Consider the following 19244-nt stretch of genomic DNA (forward strand, 5'->3'; position numbering starts at 1 on the left):
AGGTTTCTTCCCCCTTATAAGGGGTAGCCAGCCAAGGAATGCATACACACACACACACACACACACACACACACACACAGACAGACACACACACAGACACACACACAGACATACATATGGGAGGACTTTAAAAGGTCATGGAAGTAAATCAAGACCACATTTTGAAAGGATGTGAAGAAGTACAGTTCTTTTACATAGATGTATAAATAGGTGGAATAGTTTAGGTGATATAGCCCAAGATCAAACAATACACAAGTTCAAATCTGAATATAATTGGAAATAAAAAAAAATAGATTAAGTTAGAACCATACATAAATTTGAGCCTAGGTTTTTTAGAAAATTAGGGAATGGGAGATGGGACCCAACAAGCATTGATACTTTCCTGTATATTATAATTAGGTAAATACACATACACAGCTATCAATGTTAGCATGTGATTGGGGAAATGAGATGTTGAAAATAAGTTAGGGGTAGTGATAAGGGAGGGGGTGGAGAAAGGGAAAGCATGATGTAGGTGTGTATTTTATTAAAGCTTGAGTGAAAATGTAGAGTAGTTGGATCAAGTTAAATGAACACTGTCTAAAACTTGAAGTTGCTATGAAGATTCTGATGGAAACTGTATAGCAGTCAAGAGTTTTTATGAGAGTGATAGAGCTTGCGTTAGGATTAGAAATGGAGAGAGTGAATGGTTTGAGGTAAAGGTGGGACTTTGTCAGGGGTGTGTTATGTTGCCCTGGCTGTTCAATCTTTACATGGATGGGGTGGTGCGAGAAGTGAATGCAAGGGTAGTGGGTCAGGGGTTGGAGATGGTTAAAGAAAATGGAGAAAAGTGGGAGGTGAGCCAGCTGTTGTTTGCTGACGACACTGCGCCTGTAGCAGGATCAGAGGAGGGATTGAGGAAGGTAGTGACAGAGTTTGAGAAGGTGTGTGAAAGAAGGAAGCTGAAGATAAATGTGGGCTAAAGTAAGGTGATGAGATGTACAAGGGGAGAGTGAGACAGTAGGCTGGAAGTGATCATTAAGGGTGAGAAACTGGAGGAAGTGAATAGTTTCGGATACTTGGGTGCAAATGTGGCAGGAAAGGGAGGAGTGGGGGTGGAGGTAGAATGTAGATTGAGAGAAGCAAGTAAATGCCTTGGTGGATTAAAAAGTGTAATGAGAAATAGACATCTGGGAATGGATGCTAAGAGGAGGTTATATGAAGGAGTGACTGTGCCAACAGCAATGTACGGGGCAGAAACATGGAACATGAGAGAGGAAGAGAGAAGGAGTTTGAATGTGTTTGAGATGAAATGCCTGAGAAGTATGATAGGGGTTACTAGGCTAGAGTGAGAAATGAGGAGGTGAGGAGGAGAACGGGTGGAAAGGGAGCTGGGAGATAGGGTTGATGAAAGAGTATTAGGATGGTTTGGACACATGGAAAGAATGAGTGAAGAAAGATTAGTAAAAGAAGTGTGTAAGGCGGAGGTGGAAGGAGTGAATATGAGGGGGCATCCTAGGATGAGATAGATGGATGGGGCGAAAGGGGCTTTACAAAAGAGAGGAAGGATGGGAGAGGACAGAAGATAGGGGTGAATGGAGAAGGGTTGTGTATAGATGAGGCTGTGATGCATGAGGGTGAATGGGTGGGGATGGGGGGTGAGGAAGTATGTATGAGAAAAAATTTGACACAGCCCGAAGGGATTTCTCCCCGTCTTCTCCTTTTCTGCATGAGGGGATGGAGAAGGGGGGTCGCCGAATTTATGAAGCAGCCTTGCTGTGGATGTACTGTGTCTTGCGACACTGCTTCTGACCCAGGGCAGTGGACAAGATGCAGGGATGACCCGTCATCTAGGAGGTGCCAAGACAGGAAGGAGGGTGGAGGGGAGTGGAATATATGGGAAATGAAATGGGTGGGAGTGATTTCTATGCCTTTTTCTTTTTGGCTACCCCCCCGTGTAAGGGGGGAAAAGCCTTTGGTATATGTATGTATGTATGTAAAGAGACAAGTGACCAGTACTTAGATGCAGTGGTTTTGCAAGATGGACAGCAAAGCTGTTTCCCAATTTCAGAACCTGTCTACCCCCTCACCTCCATCAGAAGGTGCAGCCCCAAGGGGCTGGCACTCAGTCTCTGGGCTGAGTCCAAGATCTCTCTTTTAATCTGAACTGCATTTCTCTCACTTTTGTACACATGGGTGGCTGACCATCAACAACCATACTTCATTCCCTACCACTTTCAACCAGTGACATAGAATTGGTTCCATACTGATACAACAGAAAACAGTCTAAAGTTTCTTCCTAGAGAGATGTGTAAGAGGTTCATGGACTGCTGCCAGCCATTGTGGGGCTGTGGGTTATCCACATAGTGAAACTTGAGGCAACCATTAGTTGACTGACAGATTATAGTATTTTATTCATGTGTATACCCCCCTTCATGAATTCTCAACATTTGTGTGGCTCCCCTTCCTTTTTCTCCCAAATCTCACCCCACCAAGAAAGATAAAATGAAATAAGATAGATAAAATTATAAGATGTTGATGAAGAGAAACCCTTTGCTTTATTACAAAGTTGACAATCATTATTATCTTATATTTAGTAGATTTTTGTAATATGCCTAACTTGGCCTCCAGATTGAGAACCACAGGCCTAGACTCTTTTCAAACCTCACACTCCACCCCAGTTAGTCACATTATCTGGGTAAACCAGCTTTGGCTGTCAGGTCCTACTGTGAAGGTGCTGTGTCTTGCTGCATTGCTTCTGACCCAAGCAGTAGGGGATTGGGGAAGGGATGGCCCTTCATCCAGTAGGAGCCAAGATATTTTTTAAAAATGAATCAAATGTATGGAAGATGGGTGCATGTCTTCACTGCCTCCCATAGAAATGGGAAGAAACCTCATGGTATATATAATTTTTAATTTATTTATTTGTATATTTTTTCCATTGCAGAATTTGAAAGAATACTAACCAAGGTATACATTTTCTCCACAGGGTTTGTGTGCGTTTATACTGGTGAGCTCTGTGAGTGTGAATGCCAAAACCTGAAGCCTGGCACCAGTTATCATGTACGTGTCAATGGATCAAGTAGTGGTGGTGCTAGTGACTGGAGTTCTGTGGCAACACTTTGCACAGAAGCAGTTTGTCCCACACAGTGCCAAGCTCCTAAACTAGTGGGCAAACCCAAGGCTTCCACATTGCAGCTGAGATGGGGTGAGTTTCTATGGCAGAGTGACCATATTTTGAAGTACATTTTTTATGTTTTATCTATCCTCTTGATTGGGGGGAGTTTTGCGACATTAAACTAAATTGTTGTTTTTACAAGACTTTGAAGTTTTAGCAGTGTTTCTTTACCTTTTTTGGCCTCGGCATCCCTTACAATTAATTCAGTGCTTCATGACTTAAATCAATCGATCGGCACAAAATGCCTAGCTATGTAACCTTTGGCCCAGACAGTACAATGGGGGACGGTGATCCTGCATCCCTTTGGTGGTGAGATGGGAAGGAAAAAGAAAGTTCAAAGGAAAACCAAAAGTTAGTTGGGTAGATGGGGTAATGCTGTGCCTTGCTGCATTGCCCTCGACCAAGCAGTGTGGCAAGGTGAAGGGATGACACTTCATCCATGAGATGCTGAGGTTGGGATGGTGATACGTGTGAAATGGGTTTATATGCATGGTGTTTGTGTGCACATGCATGTTTATGTGCACTTTGACACACACACACATACATACATACATTTATAAGGGGGTGCAACTTGGCCTTTGAAATATGCAATATATATACATACATATACCAAAGACTCTCCCCCTTACCAGGGAGGTAGCCAAAGTCAAAAGGCATAATTCTGCTCCTATCCACCACCCCTCCATCCATCTCATCTTGACTCCTTATGGATGACGGGTCATCCCTGCATCTTGCCATTTGTCCTAGGTCAGAAGGAATGCAGCAAAACACAGCACATCCATGGCAAGGCCACTTCATTTAATCAGCACACACACACGCACACCTCTCCATCACCTTATACAAAAACATTAAAGAAGGGAGAAAACCCTTCAGACTGTCAAAATATCATTCACACATAATGACTCTCTAACCCCCCCATCCCCCATCCACTCCCATTCAGCACAATATCTTCCATATACAGTCATTCTCCATTCACCCCTATCTTCTGCCTTTGCCCTTATTTATGTTTACTAATTCTTATTCCCCAGGCTCTCCTGAATATGATGGTGGAGCTCAGGTGACACAGTTTGAGATTGATATGACCTCGCCAGATAATGAAAGGAGGCAGGTGTATTGTGGAAGAGACACGGAATGCACTGTTGCAAGGTGAGATGGGTTATTTTAAATTTCATAAAAGTGTTTACAAAAATGTCCAAACTTGTTACAAAAACAAGTTAGCAAATTGTAATTCAGCAGCAGCAGCTTGATGAGAAATACTGATTTTAAACTTGCCTTTCTCTTTCCAGTTTATTACCTGGTAGACCCTATATATTCCTGGTCCGAGCTGTCAATCGAATAGGTGCTGGTGCTTGGTCTGAACCACTGGAAGTAGTGAGTGGTGCAGGGCCCCCTGATGCTCCTCACACACCCCAATTGACATGTAGAGCCCCTCACACAGTCCATGTGGCTTGGGAGGAACCTATCAATAATGGTGCTGGCATCGAACAGTACACTGTACAAGTGGCTGAGGTAAGTCTTGCAAATCGAACCAATGTTTTTATCGTAAACCACCAGGAAATGTTCACTTGTTGCCTCAAGTTTGACAGATTGAAAAACAAAACCTGCAGCCCCACAGCAGTTGGCAACAGTCCTTGGAGACCTTCCACAGATGTCTCTGGGGAGAAACTTTGAATTGTTGTATTGGTGCAGGACTGTTTCCATGTCCCTGGCTGAATGAGATAGGGAGAGGAGAGCAGTTGATAGATGTCAGGTCAGCTCTCCATATATGGAAAAGTGTCAGACTAAAGTTGATAGATATCTTGGATCCAGTCCAGAGCCATATCCTCAGGGCTGCATCCTCTGGTGGAGGTGAGGGTATTGTTTGAAAATTGGCAGGTCTTCTGTCCATTTAGCAGGACCACCACATTGGTCCCATTCATTTGTTAAAGTCCGAAAAAGAAAAAAAAAATTGAGAAGACAACAATGCTCTATTTTAGTGTTAGGGTAAACAATAAAATTTTAAATTAGGGAGAAACGATTGAATATGTAATCTTTTCAGGTGTCTTGTCCTCATGCGGAATCTTCAGAATCCTCCTCTACGTGTGGAGACATGGAGTCAGACCTTGCTTTCAGTACGGCACATACTGGGCACAGCACAACTGCAGAAGTCAGAAATCTTAATCCTGCAACTACATATGCTTTCAGGTTGGTTGTGATTCCCCCCCCCCTCTCTATCTCTCTATCTCTCCTCTCACACTGACTACATAGTTCAATGAATTCAAAAACATTTGATGCTGGGTTTATATATAGTTTAATATAGTAGCCTTTTTCACTTCTAATTCCAGGATACAAGCAAGCAACAGTGCAGGTAGTGGACCGTGGTCAGCTCATTCTATGGTCACCACCCCTGCAGCTCCACCTGCTCCAGTTGCTTACCTCTCTGCCTCGCCTGCTGCCACGTCAGTCACACTCCTGTGGGGGGAACCTGCCAATCATGGGGACCCAATCACACACTACGTCATTGAAGTTGCTGACAAAACCTTCACTACCCCAGGGTTGGAAACGGAGTACACAGTCACAGATTTGTTGCCAGAAACTCAGTACAAGTGAGTACTTAGTGTGTCAGGTACCTGGACAGTTGCATTATTTCTTTGATTGCTGTTATTTGTGAAGCAATTACAGTATGTGCAATGTGGTGCAGAAACCATCAATATGTCATCCTTTGTATGTATAATTATGTTTGTATGATGTAATTGGATTATTTAGTATCTGCTCTAATTAAACTATATGTTGATAGGGTGAGGATTCAGGCAGTCAATAGTGTTGGTCCTGGTGGCTTCAGTGCGGTGACCAAAGTCATTACCCGAGCTCTTCCTCCTTCGCCTCCTCAACTAGAGCTTGTGAAAGCCTCTCACAATTCGCTGCGATTGAAGTGGGGAGATGGACGCAATGCTGATATGATAACATATTACTTACAAATGGAGTTTCCTAAGCCACACTCCAATACAACAGAGTAAGTAGTACCCCAGTGTTTGGTTTGTGTATAGTAAACTAACAGAATAGGAATGGCCAGAAAAACAAATTACTCCAGAAGTAATCACCACACAGAAGATCTCGTCCTACACTGTCCTACTCTAGCCTTATGCAGACAACACTGTCTCTTCCTTGAGTGATGTATGGGTCAGTCCAGTGGCTGTTTTAGAATTGGTAAAGGGCACGCTCAAAGGAACAGTATAAAAAAAAGTATTATAATAGTATCATTCCTCTATTGGCTGCATATTACAGTGTATTCTATACCTCAGTATGGGTTTAAAGCCATTCCCACACCAGGAATTGAACCTGAGCTCTGCTGTACTTTACTATATTACCTCAGACTTGGGCAGTGGGGAGGGAACAGGGAGGTTCCTTTATCCACAAGGAGGTATGATAAGTGAAAACAAATGGATGGAGGGATGAAGGGTGGGTGGATGTTTTGGTTGGCCATTCCCCTTGTAATATTTAGGAAACTGTATATGATGGTGTATGTTGCCCTAGATGCAAACACCATACAGAAGCCACTGAACACATCCTACAATCCATGACAGTAACAGTCTGTATTGAACAACACCGTATTTCCTCCCCTGAGTGACTAACAGGCCATAGCCTGGAAACCACAACTATCTTACAAGAGAAACCTGGGGCAGTGGATTGATGGATTGGTATTATTATGTTACACCTTTTTTCCAACTTTCCCACACTCTACTTGTAAACATCAAGAGTGACCTGTCCATGTGTTCTCTGTGCATGTAAACACTCATTTTTCCCATGTGTTCAGTGTTTTGGTTTGGCCCATGGCTGGACACTCGGCCTGGGAAAGGTTACGACCTCTTCTGGAGGTCACCACGGGTTCCGAGGATTGGATTACAAAGGGTCTAGCCAGCCTAGGGAAAGCTGGCATTGTTTTCCAAAATACTTAGAATGTTACTAGTTTCCTTTCTTTTCCCATCTTTCCTGGTGTTATAGGTTTGGGTTAGCTCTAGCCCTGCACATACACACAGGGACTGATTCCCAGGTTAGGGCATTGAATCTTTTATTTGTGTTGATGTATGGTGATAATTAAGGAATCCATTAAGGTTAAGATTGTGCCAACAGCACTGTATGAGGCAGAAACATGGAACATAAGAGAGGAAGAGAGAAGGAGTTTGAATGTGTTTAAGATGAGGTGTCCGAGAAGTATGATAGGGGTTACTAGGCTAGATAGAGTGAGAAATGAAGAGGTGAGGAGGAGAACAAGGGTGGAAAGGGGGTTGGGAGATAGGGTTGATGAAAGAGTATTAGGATGGTTTGGACACATGGAAAGAATGAGTGAAGAAAGACTAGTAAAAGAGGTATGGAAGGCAGATGTGGAGGGAGTGAACATGAAGGGACGTCCTAGGATGAGGTGGATGGATGGGGTGAAGGGGGCTTTGGGGAAGGGGAATGTCTGTTGAGGAAGGACGGGAGAGGACGGAAGACAGGGGTGAGTGGAGAATGGTTGTATATGGATGATGTTGTGACTGCATGAGGAGGGGTAGTATGTGTGAGTAAATTTTGACGCAGCCCGAAGGGATTTCTCCCCGTCCTCTCCTTATATGCAAAGGGGGACGGAGAGGGGGGGGTCGCCGATTAAATGAAGCGGCCTTGCTGTGGATGTACTGTGTCTTGCGACACTGCTTCTGACCCAGGGCGGTGGGCAGGGTGCAGGGATGACCCGTCATCCAGGAGGTGCTCAGATGAGAGGAAGGGTGGGAGGGGTGTGGAGTGTATTTAGGGATGAAATGGGTGGGAGTGTTTTTATGCCTTTCCCTTTTTGGCTACCTCCCTTGGAAGGGGGAAAAAGCCTTGGTATATGTATGTATGTATCATGTTCCATATCTCTTCCATTGTTCCTGGAAGCATATTAATGGCAAATTTCATATGGAATGACAGTTGTATGTATATTTAGGTTTTCATCATATTTACAACTTTGTTTTATCTTTTCTACAGGTTTTACAATATTTATAATGGCACAAACCAGAACTACAAGGTTGGCAAACTAGAAGAGAACACGACGTATCGATTGAGGATCTTCGCCAGCAATGAGGCAGGAGATGGACCTTTCTCAACCATTGTGGAAATGACTACCACAAAAGCACCCCCTAACCCTGTAAAACGTAAGTTAATATTATTATTTTATTTGTTTATTTTTTTATTAACTTGAGGAAGGAAGGGAGAGGACGGAAGACAGAGGTGAGTGGAGAATGGTTGTATATGGATGATGTTGTGACTGCATGAGGAGGAATGGGCAGGGGGTGGGGTAGTATGTGTGAGTAAATTTTGACGCAGCCCGAAGGGATTTCTCCCCGTCCTCGCCTTATATGCAAAGGGGGACGGAGAGGGGGGGTCGCCGATTAAATGAAGCGGCCTTGCTGTGGATGTGCTGTGTCTTGCGACACTGCTTCTGACCCAGGGCGGTGGGCAGGGTGCAGGGATGACCCGTCATCCAGGAGGTGCTCAGATGAGAGGAAGGGTGGGAGGGGTGTGGAGGGTATTTAGGGATGAAATGGGTGGGAGTGTTTTTATGCCTTTCCCTTTTTGGCTACCTCCCTTGGAAGGGGGAAAAAGCCTTGGTATATATTTAAATATTTAATTATTTTAAGTTGTACCACTGATCATCATTATTTTGCTACTTGTAACCAAACTACAGTTTGTATTTGGGAACCACCTTGTATCATAAATATTCAGTGCTCTCTTTTTATTTCCACAGCTCCACGAGCCATAGAGTGCCCTGGGATGACTTATAGAATTGAGTGGTCAGCGGTGAAATGCCGGGGGGATGACCCCATTATGTACAGGCTACAAGTTCTACAGGCAGGCAAGGATAAGGACTACTCAGTGGTGAGTTTCTGGAATTATTCAGTCCCATTATCTTAAGTAATGGGATTAACAGATGCTAATGGTTAGCCAATTGTTGCATCAAGTTTTACTAAGTAGTAAACCCACAGTCCCACAATTGCAGGCAGTGGTCCTCAGAACCTCCCACAGATCTCTCCAGGAAGAATCTTTGGACCATTTTCTGTGTTGCATCAGTGTAGGAATGCTTCTTTGTCACTGGCTGAAAGCTGTAGGGAGATTTAAGTAGTTGTCAATTCTGTAGGGAGAGAAGAGCAGTTGCCATTCTCAATCAGCTCTCCTTGTGTGGAATAGTGTAAGAAATACAGCTAAAGTTGATAGAGATTTTGGGCCCAGCCCAGAGATCAAGTGTCAGCCCCTCAAGGCTGCCTCTTGATGGAGGTGAGGGGTTTGACAGGTTTTCAAAATGGGTAGGTTTGCTGTCCATCTTGCAGAGATCACTACATGCAGATAACCACAGGCATTATAAGTCGTATCTATCTTATCAACCCATAGGCTAATTCTCCCTTATAAGGGAAGTAGCTAGCATTTTGTAATGAAATTCTTTTTTAAGAGAAAGAAACCAGTAAACATCTTTCTTTGATACAACACATTTTTTCCCAGAAATATTGTTATTCATAGGGCAACACCTTGTATTTCCAGAGGCTTCTTTAACTGCTTCAATACAATGATGCCTACATAGGCGTCATGAGGCACGAGTATACACAAGGATGCTGGTGTTGGCATCTTTATTATATTTTTTTGCAGTTGTACAAGAGTTAACCCTGGATTCTGAATTGGTTTGATCATGTTTTCTGTGTTTATTATTAATCAAGAGTAAAAGAGAATGAGCAATACAGTAGTGACTATATTTTATAATGCAAGTAGTGTGTGCATCGTTTGTTTGGCAGCCAATGCTGCGTGTGAGAATTTGAGTCATACTGAAGTGGTTAACCTCTTCAATATGAGTTGAATTCTTGCATGCAGCATTGGCTGTCTGATATATGATTTTAATAATGCATCACAATACGCATGATATAAGGTATAAAATTACAGCTGTATTACTTGTTCTTTCACCCTAAATGCTGATAACCTCGGAAAAAAATAATATAGCCTGTTTACAGAACGCAGGGGTCACTCAGCTAGAACTAGAAAATAGATATTATCGAGATGCCAATGTTGGCATCCTTGTATACCCACTTGCACCTTGTGACACTGACATCGGCATCATTGTATGTAAGGGGTTAAAGGTACAAAAATGCTGCCACCATATAATCCTGTATGTGTTGTAAAAGGAAATTAAAAGGGGTAGACCCAGGAGGAATCCCTATCTGTTTTTTCTTTCTTTCTCAAAGAGTAGGCATGTGTTAACTGGAGAGAGGTGGGAAAATCAAGGTGGAAAAGGCCATCAATGTGTGTGCTCCCCATTATAAGGGAGGCCATTATAATTCTTTGGATATATGTATATATATACTTGTGTGAATACACAGTTTGAGTTGAGATTCCATCAATGAATATAAACTAGGTTTATGGCAGTTACCTGGACGCCATGGGTCTCCTGTAAGTGACACTTGGGGCAAGGGATAGATTGACTAGGCATGTGCTAGTGGATGTACCTGAGCCCCAACTAAGTTTAAGGGGGTGATGACACCTGGTTGTCCATTGTGGTAAGTTTGTCTGAGGATTCTTATGTAAGAATGACAGTAGAACACCAGCTTCTGATAGGAAGCATTAATGGTAGTTTATCAGTCTTCTTATTTTATAAAATCTCCCTTACAGGTGTACACGGGTAGTGAAACTTCCTACACGTTAACTGAGCTAGAACCCAGCACATGGTATAATGTACGTGTATGTGGTGTCCGTGTGTGTGAAGATGGAGAGACTATGGCTGGGGCCTTTTCAACACCAGCTGTCTTCAACACACCGAAGCCTGTACCTGCGACATACATGACCACACCTGTCCATACAACCAAGGTATTAAATAATCTTGTTTCTTTTTAGAAATTATGGTGAGAAAATATTGCTCTTCTTGGGAAAGGTTAAGATATAGGTATTGTAGTAGAGGAGAAATAGGCATTTGGGAATGTATGGAAAGAAATTATATGAAGGGATGATTGTGCTGACAGCACTCCATGGGGCAGAGACTTGGAATTTGAGAGAGGTGTAGAGGAAAAGTTTGAATGTGTTTGAGATTAAATGTCTGAGAAGTATGGTAGTGGATAAGTAGGATGGATAAAGTGAGAAATGAGGAGGTGAGGAGGAGAGCTGGTGTGGAAAAGATGGCATATATGGCTGAGGAGAGAATACTGGGATGGTTTGGACATATGGAAAGAATGAATGAAAAAAAAGGTTAGTAAAAGAGGTGTGGAAGGCAGAGGTAGAGGGAGTGAACTTGAGATGACCAAGGATGAGATGGATGGGGTGAAAAGGGCATTAAGCAATAGGGTAGTGTCTGTTGAGCAAGGAAGGGAGAAGGTAGGAGAAAGGGGTGAGTGGAGAATGGGAATGTATAGATGATATTGTGATGCAAGGGAGGGAGGGATGGGGAAGGGGTTAGGGAGTGAATGTGTGAATGATATTTTGATGTAGCCCAAAGGGATTTCACCCTGTCTTCAATGCTACTACATGAGGGGATGGAGAGCTTATGTATGGGCTTGTATTTACCTAATTGTAGTACAGTATACAGGAAAGGAGCATCACTGGAATCTTCTGTTCTCTAATTTTTTATCATGCCTTGTGTGCAAATGTCTGTGTCTGTGCCTTGGAAACATACAAATGCACAGAGAGGGGGGTAAATGGATGATGTAGCCCAATAGTGTGTTCTCTTGTACTTTACAATTTGAGGGGAGAGAGGGAGGTTGCAGTTTGAAGAAGCTAGTAAAACCAGTGTAATGAAGGGACATCTTAAAGATGCAGAGGTGTAAGGGGTGAATGGTTGAATTTATGGCTTTGTATTGTTGGTGTGCTTTGACTGCCACCCCCATTATAAAGGGAAAAGGGTCCTTAATTTATTTAGCATATGTGTATATGCATGTATTTGGAATGGTATTCAAGGAATTACTGAATTTGTTTGTACAAAAGATCTATGGTATCTCTTTTGTAATGAAGTTCCTTTGTTTATTCCAGGAGTCGAGCTTCCATTGGCGAGACCTGAGTGATCAGCACAAAGCACTCACAATCCTTTTTGGCTTTTCTCTAGTAGCAATTATCATTGCCTTGGGGGTGCAGCATTTCCTCTCCCCACAGGCCACAACACGGTAACCATGGTAACCAGTGGCTCATAGAGAAAAGAAAGAAATATTTGCTGTGACTCAAGTTGACCCAGGGTTTTTTTCAGCTGAAGAAAGAAGAAAAAAAAAAAAAAGACCAAAAAAAAGCAAAAAAGCAAAAAAAAAAATATATTATATTACCAAAAAATAATTTACAATACCCTTTTGACCCAAGTTTTTATTACAGCTGAAGAAAGAAATAGCTGAGGGTCCTGACCTTTGTAACCTTGCTACACTAGAGGGGAAAGAATACCTGTTATCTTCTATTATTACTACTACTATCTTTTAGTCTTCAACATTAGAAGTAAAGCCAAACCCTCCCCTCTCCCTCCCCGCCAAAGTTTTTACTACCATTTACTAAAGTCAACGATTCGAGGATTCTGACGTATGGGACTTTTAACGCTGATACTCCTTTGTATCCCGGAGAAGTCTTATCCTCTGCCACAGTTGATAGACAAGAAGGTTTTGCGAGTTTGCTGCAAGCTGAACAATACCACAGCTGTTGTTCTGCCATATTCAGTATTAATACAAGGGAATGGCTTAAGAAAGCCATCCCACTCCTTTGGCAGCTGGTCTCCCCATTGCCCAGCATTGAAAAGGCGGTAGCTTCTACTTTTCAGTTACCTCTGTCTTTTTAAGGGTGATGTGGATTTATTTTTTTTTAAGGGGGTGGGTCCTGTGTCAATAGCTCCGTGGCAGTGGTACAAGGCTGGGGTATGGGGATCAGCTGGTGCCAATCCAGGAGATGACCTTTTATTGCATTTGATAGTTGTTTGGTGTTGGTCAGCTTGTGACTCCTTGACAAAATGTCATTAAGGTGCTGAGTTGTGTGCTTTTGTACTGTTTACTGCTGCTTCCTTATGTTCATAACCAGCTGATAGAAATAAAAGGGAGAGGCAGATCACTTACCTCCTGAGTCTGGACATGACCCTGCATCCCTCTTGCATTCCTCCTCCTCCTTACTCTTGTAGCCGAAGGGCGGTTCATCCTTGGCCGTCAGGGGCCAAGCCCAACACACATTCCCCATATCAGCTGCATGCCAGCTGTCATGCCTGAGCTGCAGCTTGACCAAAACTTTCCCTTGTAGCCAGGTGGCTGTCCCGAGGCAGTCACTTCCCACAACTACCCTCGTCCTCAGCTGCCCCTCCCTCAGTACTTAGCCATGGGCCCAGCCACGCCAAACCCTTCTAGCACAGTCTTACACTACACATGCAGAAACTATTTGGTGCTCAAACATGGTTGAAAGGCTCTTCTTGCCCTGTGCTCAAAATGGGTTGGGTTGGTATGCAAGCCTGCTGCTGCGTGGCATGTCGGAGCTTCCTTTGGTTCTTCAAGTCCCAGTAATTTGTTTTGAGCTTTGTTGTTCTTGGTGCAATATGTTAGGGTGGATAGATGCAAATGTGCAGTGATGGTGAATCATTACCACATTATTTAGGAACTGCAGTTATCCATCGGCTAATTCCGTAGCTTGCCACATAAGATGCCACTATATCCATGACAAACCAGAAACCTAGTTCCACATATCACTTTACTCTGCCATTCACTACCAGTCCCGTGGCTGCTCTGTCCAGCTTTTCATCCTACTCTGTGCCAACTTATCCATCACCTGCCATTGTCTGCACTTCTCGTATCCCTTTCAGTAACTCGTTCTCTTGAAATACTCCCAAAACTCCTCCACCCAACTTCTGCACATCCAGCACTTGTTATACAAGCCACAGGTCAAACACAAAAATCATCACATTCCTTAGTATAGACTAATTTCTGTATCCAAGAGGTGTTCCCTCTGATTAACTATTTCTTGTACTTTTTACTTTTCCTTCTCTGACTTTGTCCTTGTTTACATACATAGATTCACTTGACCCCCTCCCCCCAGCTTGATGAAACAGTCACATTGTTTTGGAGATGGAAGACAAAGCTTTTCAAAAGATGGTGATGGTGGTAGTGATGACTTGGAAAATGGTAGTGGTAAGAGTATGGTGGAATAGGTGGAAATGTGGTGAAGATGGTGGCAGTATTGTGGTGGTGTGGGTGGTGGTGATGGTGGTGGCTGTAATGGTGTTGGTGGTGATTGTAACGGTTGTGGTGTGGATGGAAGGTGCAGTGAGACATGAACTGTGATGGCGTCCCTTAGCTTGCGAGCACATCCACACCTCCCAGTGCCCCCCTATGCTTAATTACGTAAGGTAAAGGCACAGCAGTGGGAGTGTCCAAATCCTGCATAGTAAGTTTCTAGTTATGATAATGTATATCAAAATATTCAGTACATCATAAGTCTAACAAAATTATTTTATATAAATCAAAGATATTATTATGTATGTATGCAACTCTGTCCTTGGTAGTGGTGGCTGGCTTTCTTGTTTGTACTGCATTGTTCGATTGGCATTGTTTTAGCATTAGGATGACTGCACAATCTTAGGGTTAAAGCTCCAAAGATACATTTAGATTCAACACTGTGACATGTGGATTGTAATATCTGGGAGTTGCCCTCCTCAGAGGGTGGTGGAGGTGGCGAGTTGGTCAGAGAGATGAGGGGCAATTTAGGTGTGGCCACAATGTGTTGTGTGTACGTACATATATGTACAGCATTATTTACAAATTACTTAGGTTGTTCACACGTCGGATGGTGCAATGCCTGTCGAGAGAAGAGACTGACTGCCAAGTATAGAGGCTATCATAGATTTTATTGCCAAGGGCTTCTGCCTCCACCAGACTGGCAAGTTGTTTCTGTTACTGTAGATACTATTGTTAGTATGCCCACATCTCTTTCTAGTGATACTATCCCTGCAAGTATATTGTGGCATTAGTGATGCTCCTGTTAGTGGCATCCTAAGGCCAACCAGTCATCATTTGCAGCTTCCATCATCAGCCAGTCATTGCCACCTATTAGCAGAGAGAGAGAGAGAATCAATTAAGTCTTGGTGGTTGCAAATTTGCCCTTGGATGAAAGCGTACCTGGCCAAAAAATAAAGGGAAAAAAGAAAAGGTGTTGTAGATGAGTGAGGGGATATTGGGTAAAGTGGTAGACAGAGAGCTGAAGAAAAGTCTGTGGCTTTGTATTGGAAGGAAAGCTCTTGAACTTGTTTGGTTCACCTTATTTCAGATTTTGGCCCGCAAGTATATTTTTGGATATGTGACTGTTAGTATTGTAAGATGTTTGTGTAAGTATATCATGAAATATTCTTTATACATAATAGTAATGTAAGTGGAAATGTTGTATACCCTCATATGGCCTATAATGACATGAAGATATACTATATATTATATTTTGTTTTAATGTTTCTATAGGTCAGGTACATTGAAGTGCATTTATGCGAGACCGTGACACATAACAACAGCAGGAGCAACAGCAGCTCCTTTGGTCATCAGCAACAACCACTGTTTGGTTGCATTAGGTTGCCAGACATTTGGGTACCATTTGATTATGGACATGTATGGGTTGTTGCAGCTGTTGTTGCTACTGGTTGTTGCAAAACCAGCTAGACATCATTGGCACCCTATTACCAGCTAGCAGCACCAGTGTGTCCAGGAGTTGTAGTGGTGATGTCACTTCTGCAGTATGACATTGTCAATGATGGACTGTCATCTAAAGGCCACTGCTGTTCAGCCAAGCAGGGAACTCTTGAGTGGAAAAACACATTTAATTGCTCCCCAGACAAACTAAATTTTTTAAGTAATTTATTCGCACCTGGTTTGGTCACTTAGAAGTTGACGTCGTCAAAAGTCTGCCCATTGTCATTTGCTGACTCCAATCCCATTAGTCATGAGGTGCCTTGGGCTGACAGCCAGCACGTAAAGGCCAGGACACCCAATGGTCCAAGCAGAAATTCTACGCTCCCTCTCATCCTGTATACACTGCCCCACTGTGCTATGCTGTACTCCCACCCAACAATACAATCGACAATTAGAGCATTTGATCACTGCTATGGTGCTGCATTAGTATTATATGACAGTAGCAGTGTTGTATTACTGCAGACTAGTATGATATTTTTGGAGCTCCATAGTAGTAAGAGTGCAGTCTGGAGAACTGAAAATAGTATTGTAATGGTGGAAGTAATTGCAACGCCGTATGATCAAGTTATTGCAATGTTGTTTCAATAGCAAGATGTACAGGACTACTACAGTAGTTAGAGGTATTGGAGTAGTAATGTATGTGCTACAGGTATTTTAATACTTCTGTAATAACAAGTCTTGAAGTGCAAGTGTTGCAGGTGGGATAATGGTGCTGTGCTTGTCATCCAGTCTGTTCTAACATCACTTTGTCATTCCAAAATAAATTATGTTACAAGAAAATGTTCTTCACTGTCCTTAGCGTATGATCATTACGGTGAAAATTTCAATAGAATGTCTTGCTGCTTGTAGGTTGTTGACAATTCAAGCACAATGTAAACAGTGGAAAGATGTGGATGTTTCAAGGAGAGAGTATGTAGGATAAGGAAGGCAGTGTGTGATGGAGTGCAGAGGTGGAGAAAAAGTATACATATGAGAAATGGTTTATAAGGAACAAGGTTGGGGAGGTCTTGAAGAGAGATGTGGGTGGGGTGGGAGTTTGAGAAATCTATAGCTATACCCAGGGCTTCTTCTCCCTATTATGGAAGTAGCCAAATCAAAGGAATGCACTCCCAATCCACCCATTGTTTCCCTTTTGGCTCCTTGTAGATGAAAGGTCATCCTTGTCTCCCACCCACTGCTCTTGTCAGAAATAATGCATCAGGTCTGGTCTGTCTAAGAAAGGAGTGGGAAGGGCTAGCAAAATCTTGCTAAAACTTGGGCTGCAATGGAGAGGCACGATCAAACTTGTGGTACTACTGATAAGTAAAATGTGACCTCTGGCAAGTTATCATAGGGTTCTATGCACCCCAAAGTCACTTAGGAGGAACCAGCATCAACTCTGAAATTTTGGCTAGAAAATTGGTGAAGCTAAGTGATGTAAGAGTTGTTAATCAAAATCCGACCAATTTTCAAGTATCGTAAGGTTAATTAGGAAGAGGTAATGCCATCTTTTGAGAACACCTGGAAACACTGTGGGAGGAGCTTAGCAAAAGCCCGCCAAAACTTCGACCAATAGTGAGAGGTGCTACCCGACTTATGGGGTTCTGTTGGTAAACAAATTACAATTTTTGGAAAATTCATCCTCGCGTTGGTTTTAAACGTAAACAACAAATGTCTATTGAGTGCACCCACAATTACAGAATACAACAGTGGAAGGAGTCTGACAGCACAACTCTCCCTAACAGTACAGTACAAGGATCCAGTGAAGAGCTCTCAGATGGGCACGCTACCAAGACGCGAATGGTCCACACTAAATAGAGCAAGATGAGTCGCCAGAACTGGTGACAATCTGGTTAAATGGGGCCTCAACACCGACCCATCCTGCGAGTGCGGAGAAAGTGAACAGAGCATTGACCATGTCCTAAGCTCGTTCCCGCTTTCAACATTGACCTGGTCAAAATTAACCAAAGAACACTTGAATGGCTGGCTGTCTGGCGTGATAAGCTATGATGACCCGGTGTATTGTGGGAGGAGCTTAGATAAGCCCGCCAAAACTTCGGCCAATAGTGAGAGGAGCTACCCGACTTATGGGGCTTTGTTGATAAACAAAATAATTTTTTTGGAAAAATCATCCTCGCGTTGGTTTTAACCGTAAAAATATTATGCCATCTATTGAGTGCGCCCGGCGTATTGTGGGAGGAGCTTAACTTCGGCCAATAGTGAGAGGAGCTAGACTTGGGGCTCTATTGATAAACGAAATCCAAATTTTGGATTGAGTGCACCCGGCGTATTTTGGGAGGAGCTTAGGAATAGCCCGCCAAAACTTCGGCCAATAAATAGTGAGAGGAGCTACCCGACTTATGGGGCTCTGTTGATAAACGAAATCCAAAATTTGGAAAAATCATCCTCGCGTGTTTTAAACGTGAGTGCCCATTGAAGGCATCCGGCGTATTTTGGGAACACTTCGGCCAAGTGAGAGAATTATCCTCGCGTTGGTGTTTTAAACGTAAACAACAACATAGTGGACCCGGTGTATTGTGGGAGGAGCACCCGACTTGTGGGGCTCTGCTGATAAACAAATCCAAAATTTGGAAAAATCATCCTCATGTTTGGTGTTTAAACGTAAACAATGTGAGTGCACCCGGCGTATTTTGGGAGGAGCTTGGCAAAGCCCGTCAAAACTTCGGCCAATAGTGTGGGGGAGCTACCCGATTTATGGGTCTCTGTTGATAAACGAAATCCAAATTTTGGAGAAATTATCCTCGCGTTGGTGTTTAAACGTAAAACAACAATGCCATCTATTGAATGCATCCGGCGTATTTTGGGAGGAGCTTAGCAAAAAAAAAAGCCCGCCAAAACTTCGGCCAATAGTGAAAGGAGCTACCCGACTTATGGGGTTCTGTTGATAAACAAAATCCAGTTTTTGGATGCACCCGGCGTATTTTGGGAGGAGCTTAGCAAAAGCCCGGCAAAAACTTCGGCCAAGTGAGAGGAGCTACCCGACTTATGGGGTTCTGTTAATAAACAAAATCCAATTTTTGGACAAATTATCCTCGCGTTGGTGTTTTAACTGTAAACAACAGTGCCATCTATTGAGTGCACCCGGCGTATTTTGGGAGGAGCTTAGGAATAGCCCGCCAAAACTTCGGCCAATAAATAGTGAGAGGAGCTACCCGACTTATGGGGCTCTGTTGATAAACGAAATCCAAAATTTGGAAAAATCATCCTCGCGTGTTTTAAACGTGAGTGCCCATTGAAGGCATCCGGCGTATTTTGGGAACACTTGGCAAAAGCTCGCCAACACTTCGGCCAATAGTGAGAGAATTATCCTCGCGTTGGTGTTTTACACGTAAACAACAACATAGTGGACCCGGTGTATTGTGGGAGGAGCACCCGACTTATGGGGCTCTGCTGATAAACAAATCCAAAATTTGGAAAAATCATCCTCATATTTGGTGTTT

General features: G+C 43.1%; 1 protein-coding gene across 4 annotated transcripts in view; it reads left to right on the plus strand.

Moving 5' to 3' along the window:
• mtgo (miles to go) overlaps nt 1-16584 on the plus strand; it is a 340195-nt gene extending 323611 nt beyond the window's left edge. For all 4 annotated transcript variants that reach the window (XM_076206850.1, XM_076206853.1, XM_076206852.1 and 1 more), the window contains 10 exons: nt 2969-3187; nt 4186-4303; nt 4444-4666; nt 5196-5341; nt 5482-5742; nt 5934-6149; nt 8141-8307; nt 8901-9031; nt 10805-10999; nt 12152-16584. In XM_076206850.1, coding sequence (XP_076062965.1) covers nt 2969-3187; nt 4186-4303; nt 4444-4666; nt 5196-5341; nt 5482-5742; nt 5934-6149; nt 8141-8307; nt 8901-9031; nt 10805-10999; nt 12152-12286 — 1811 coding nt within the window. In that variant the 3' untranslated portion in view covers nt 12287-16584. The remainder of the gene's footprint in view (nt 1-2968; nt 3188-4185; nt 4304-4443; nt 4667-5195; nt 5342-5481; nt 5743-5933; nt 6150-8140; nt 8308-8900; nt 9032-10804; nt 11000-12151) is intronic.
• Nucleotides 16585-19244: the final 2660 nt, after the last annotated feature.

Source organism: Oratosquilla oratoria, chromosome 23 (assembly GCF_046742065.1).
Source record: "Oratosquilla oratoria isolate Oo_2021 chromosome 23, ASM4674206v1, whole genome shotgun sequence".
NCBI lineage: Eukaryota > Metazoa > Arthropoda > Malacostraca > Stomatopoda > Squillidae > Oratosquilla > Oratosquilla oratoria.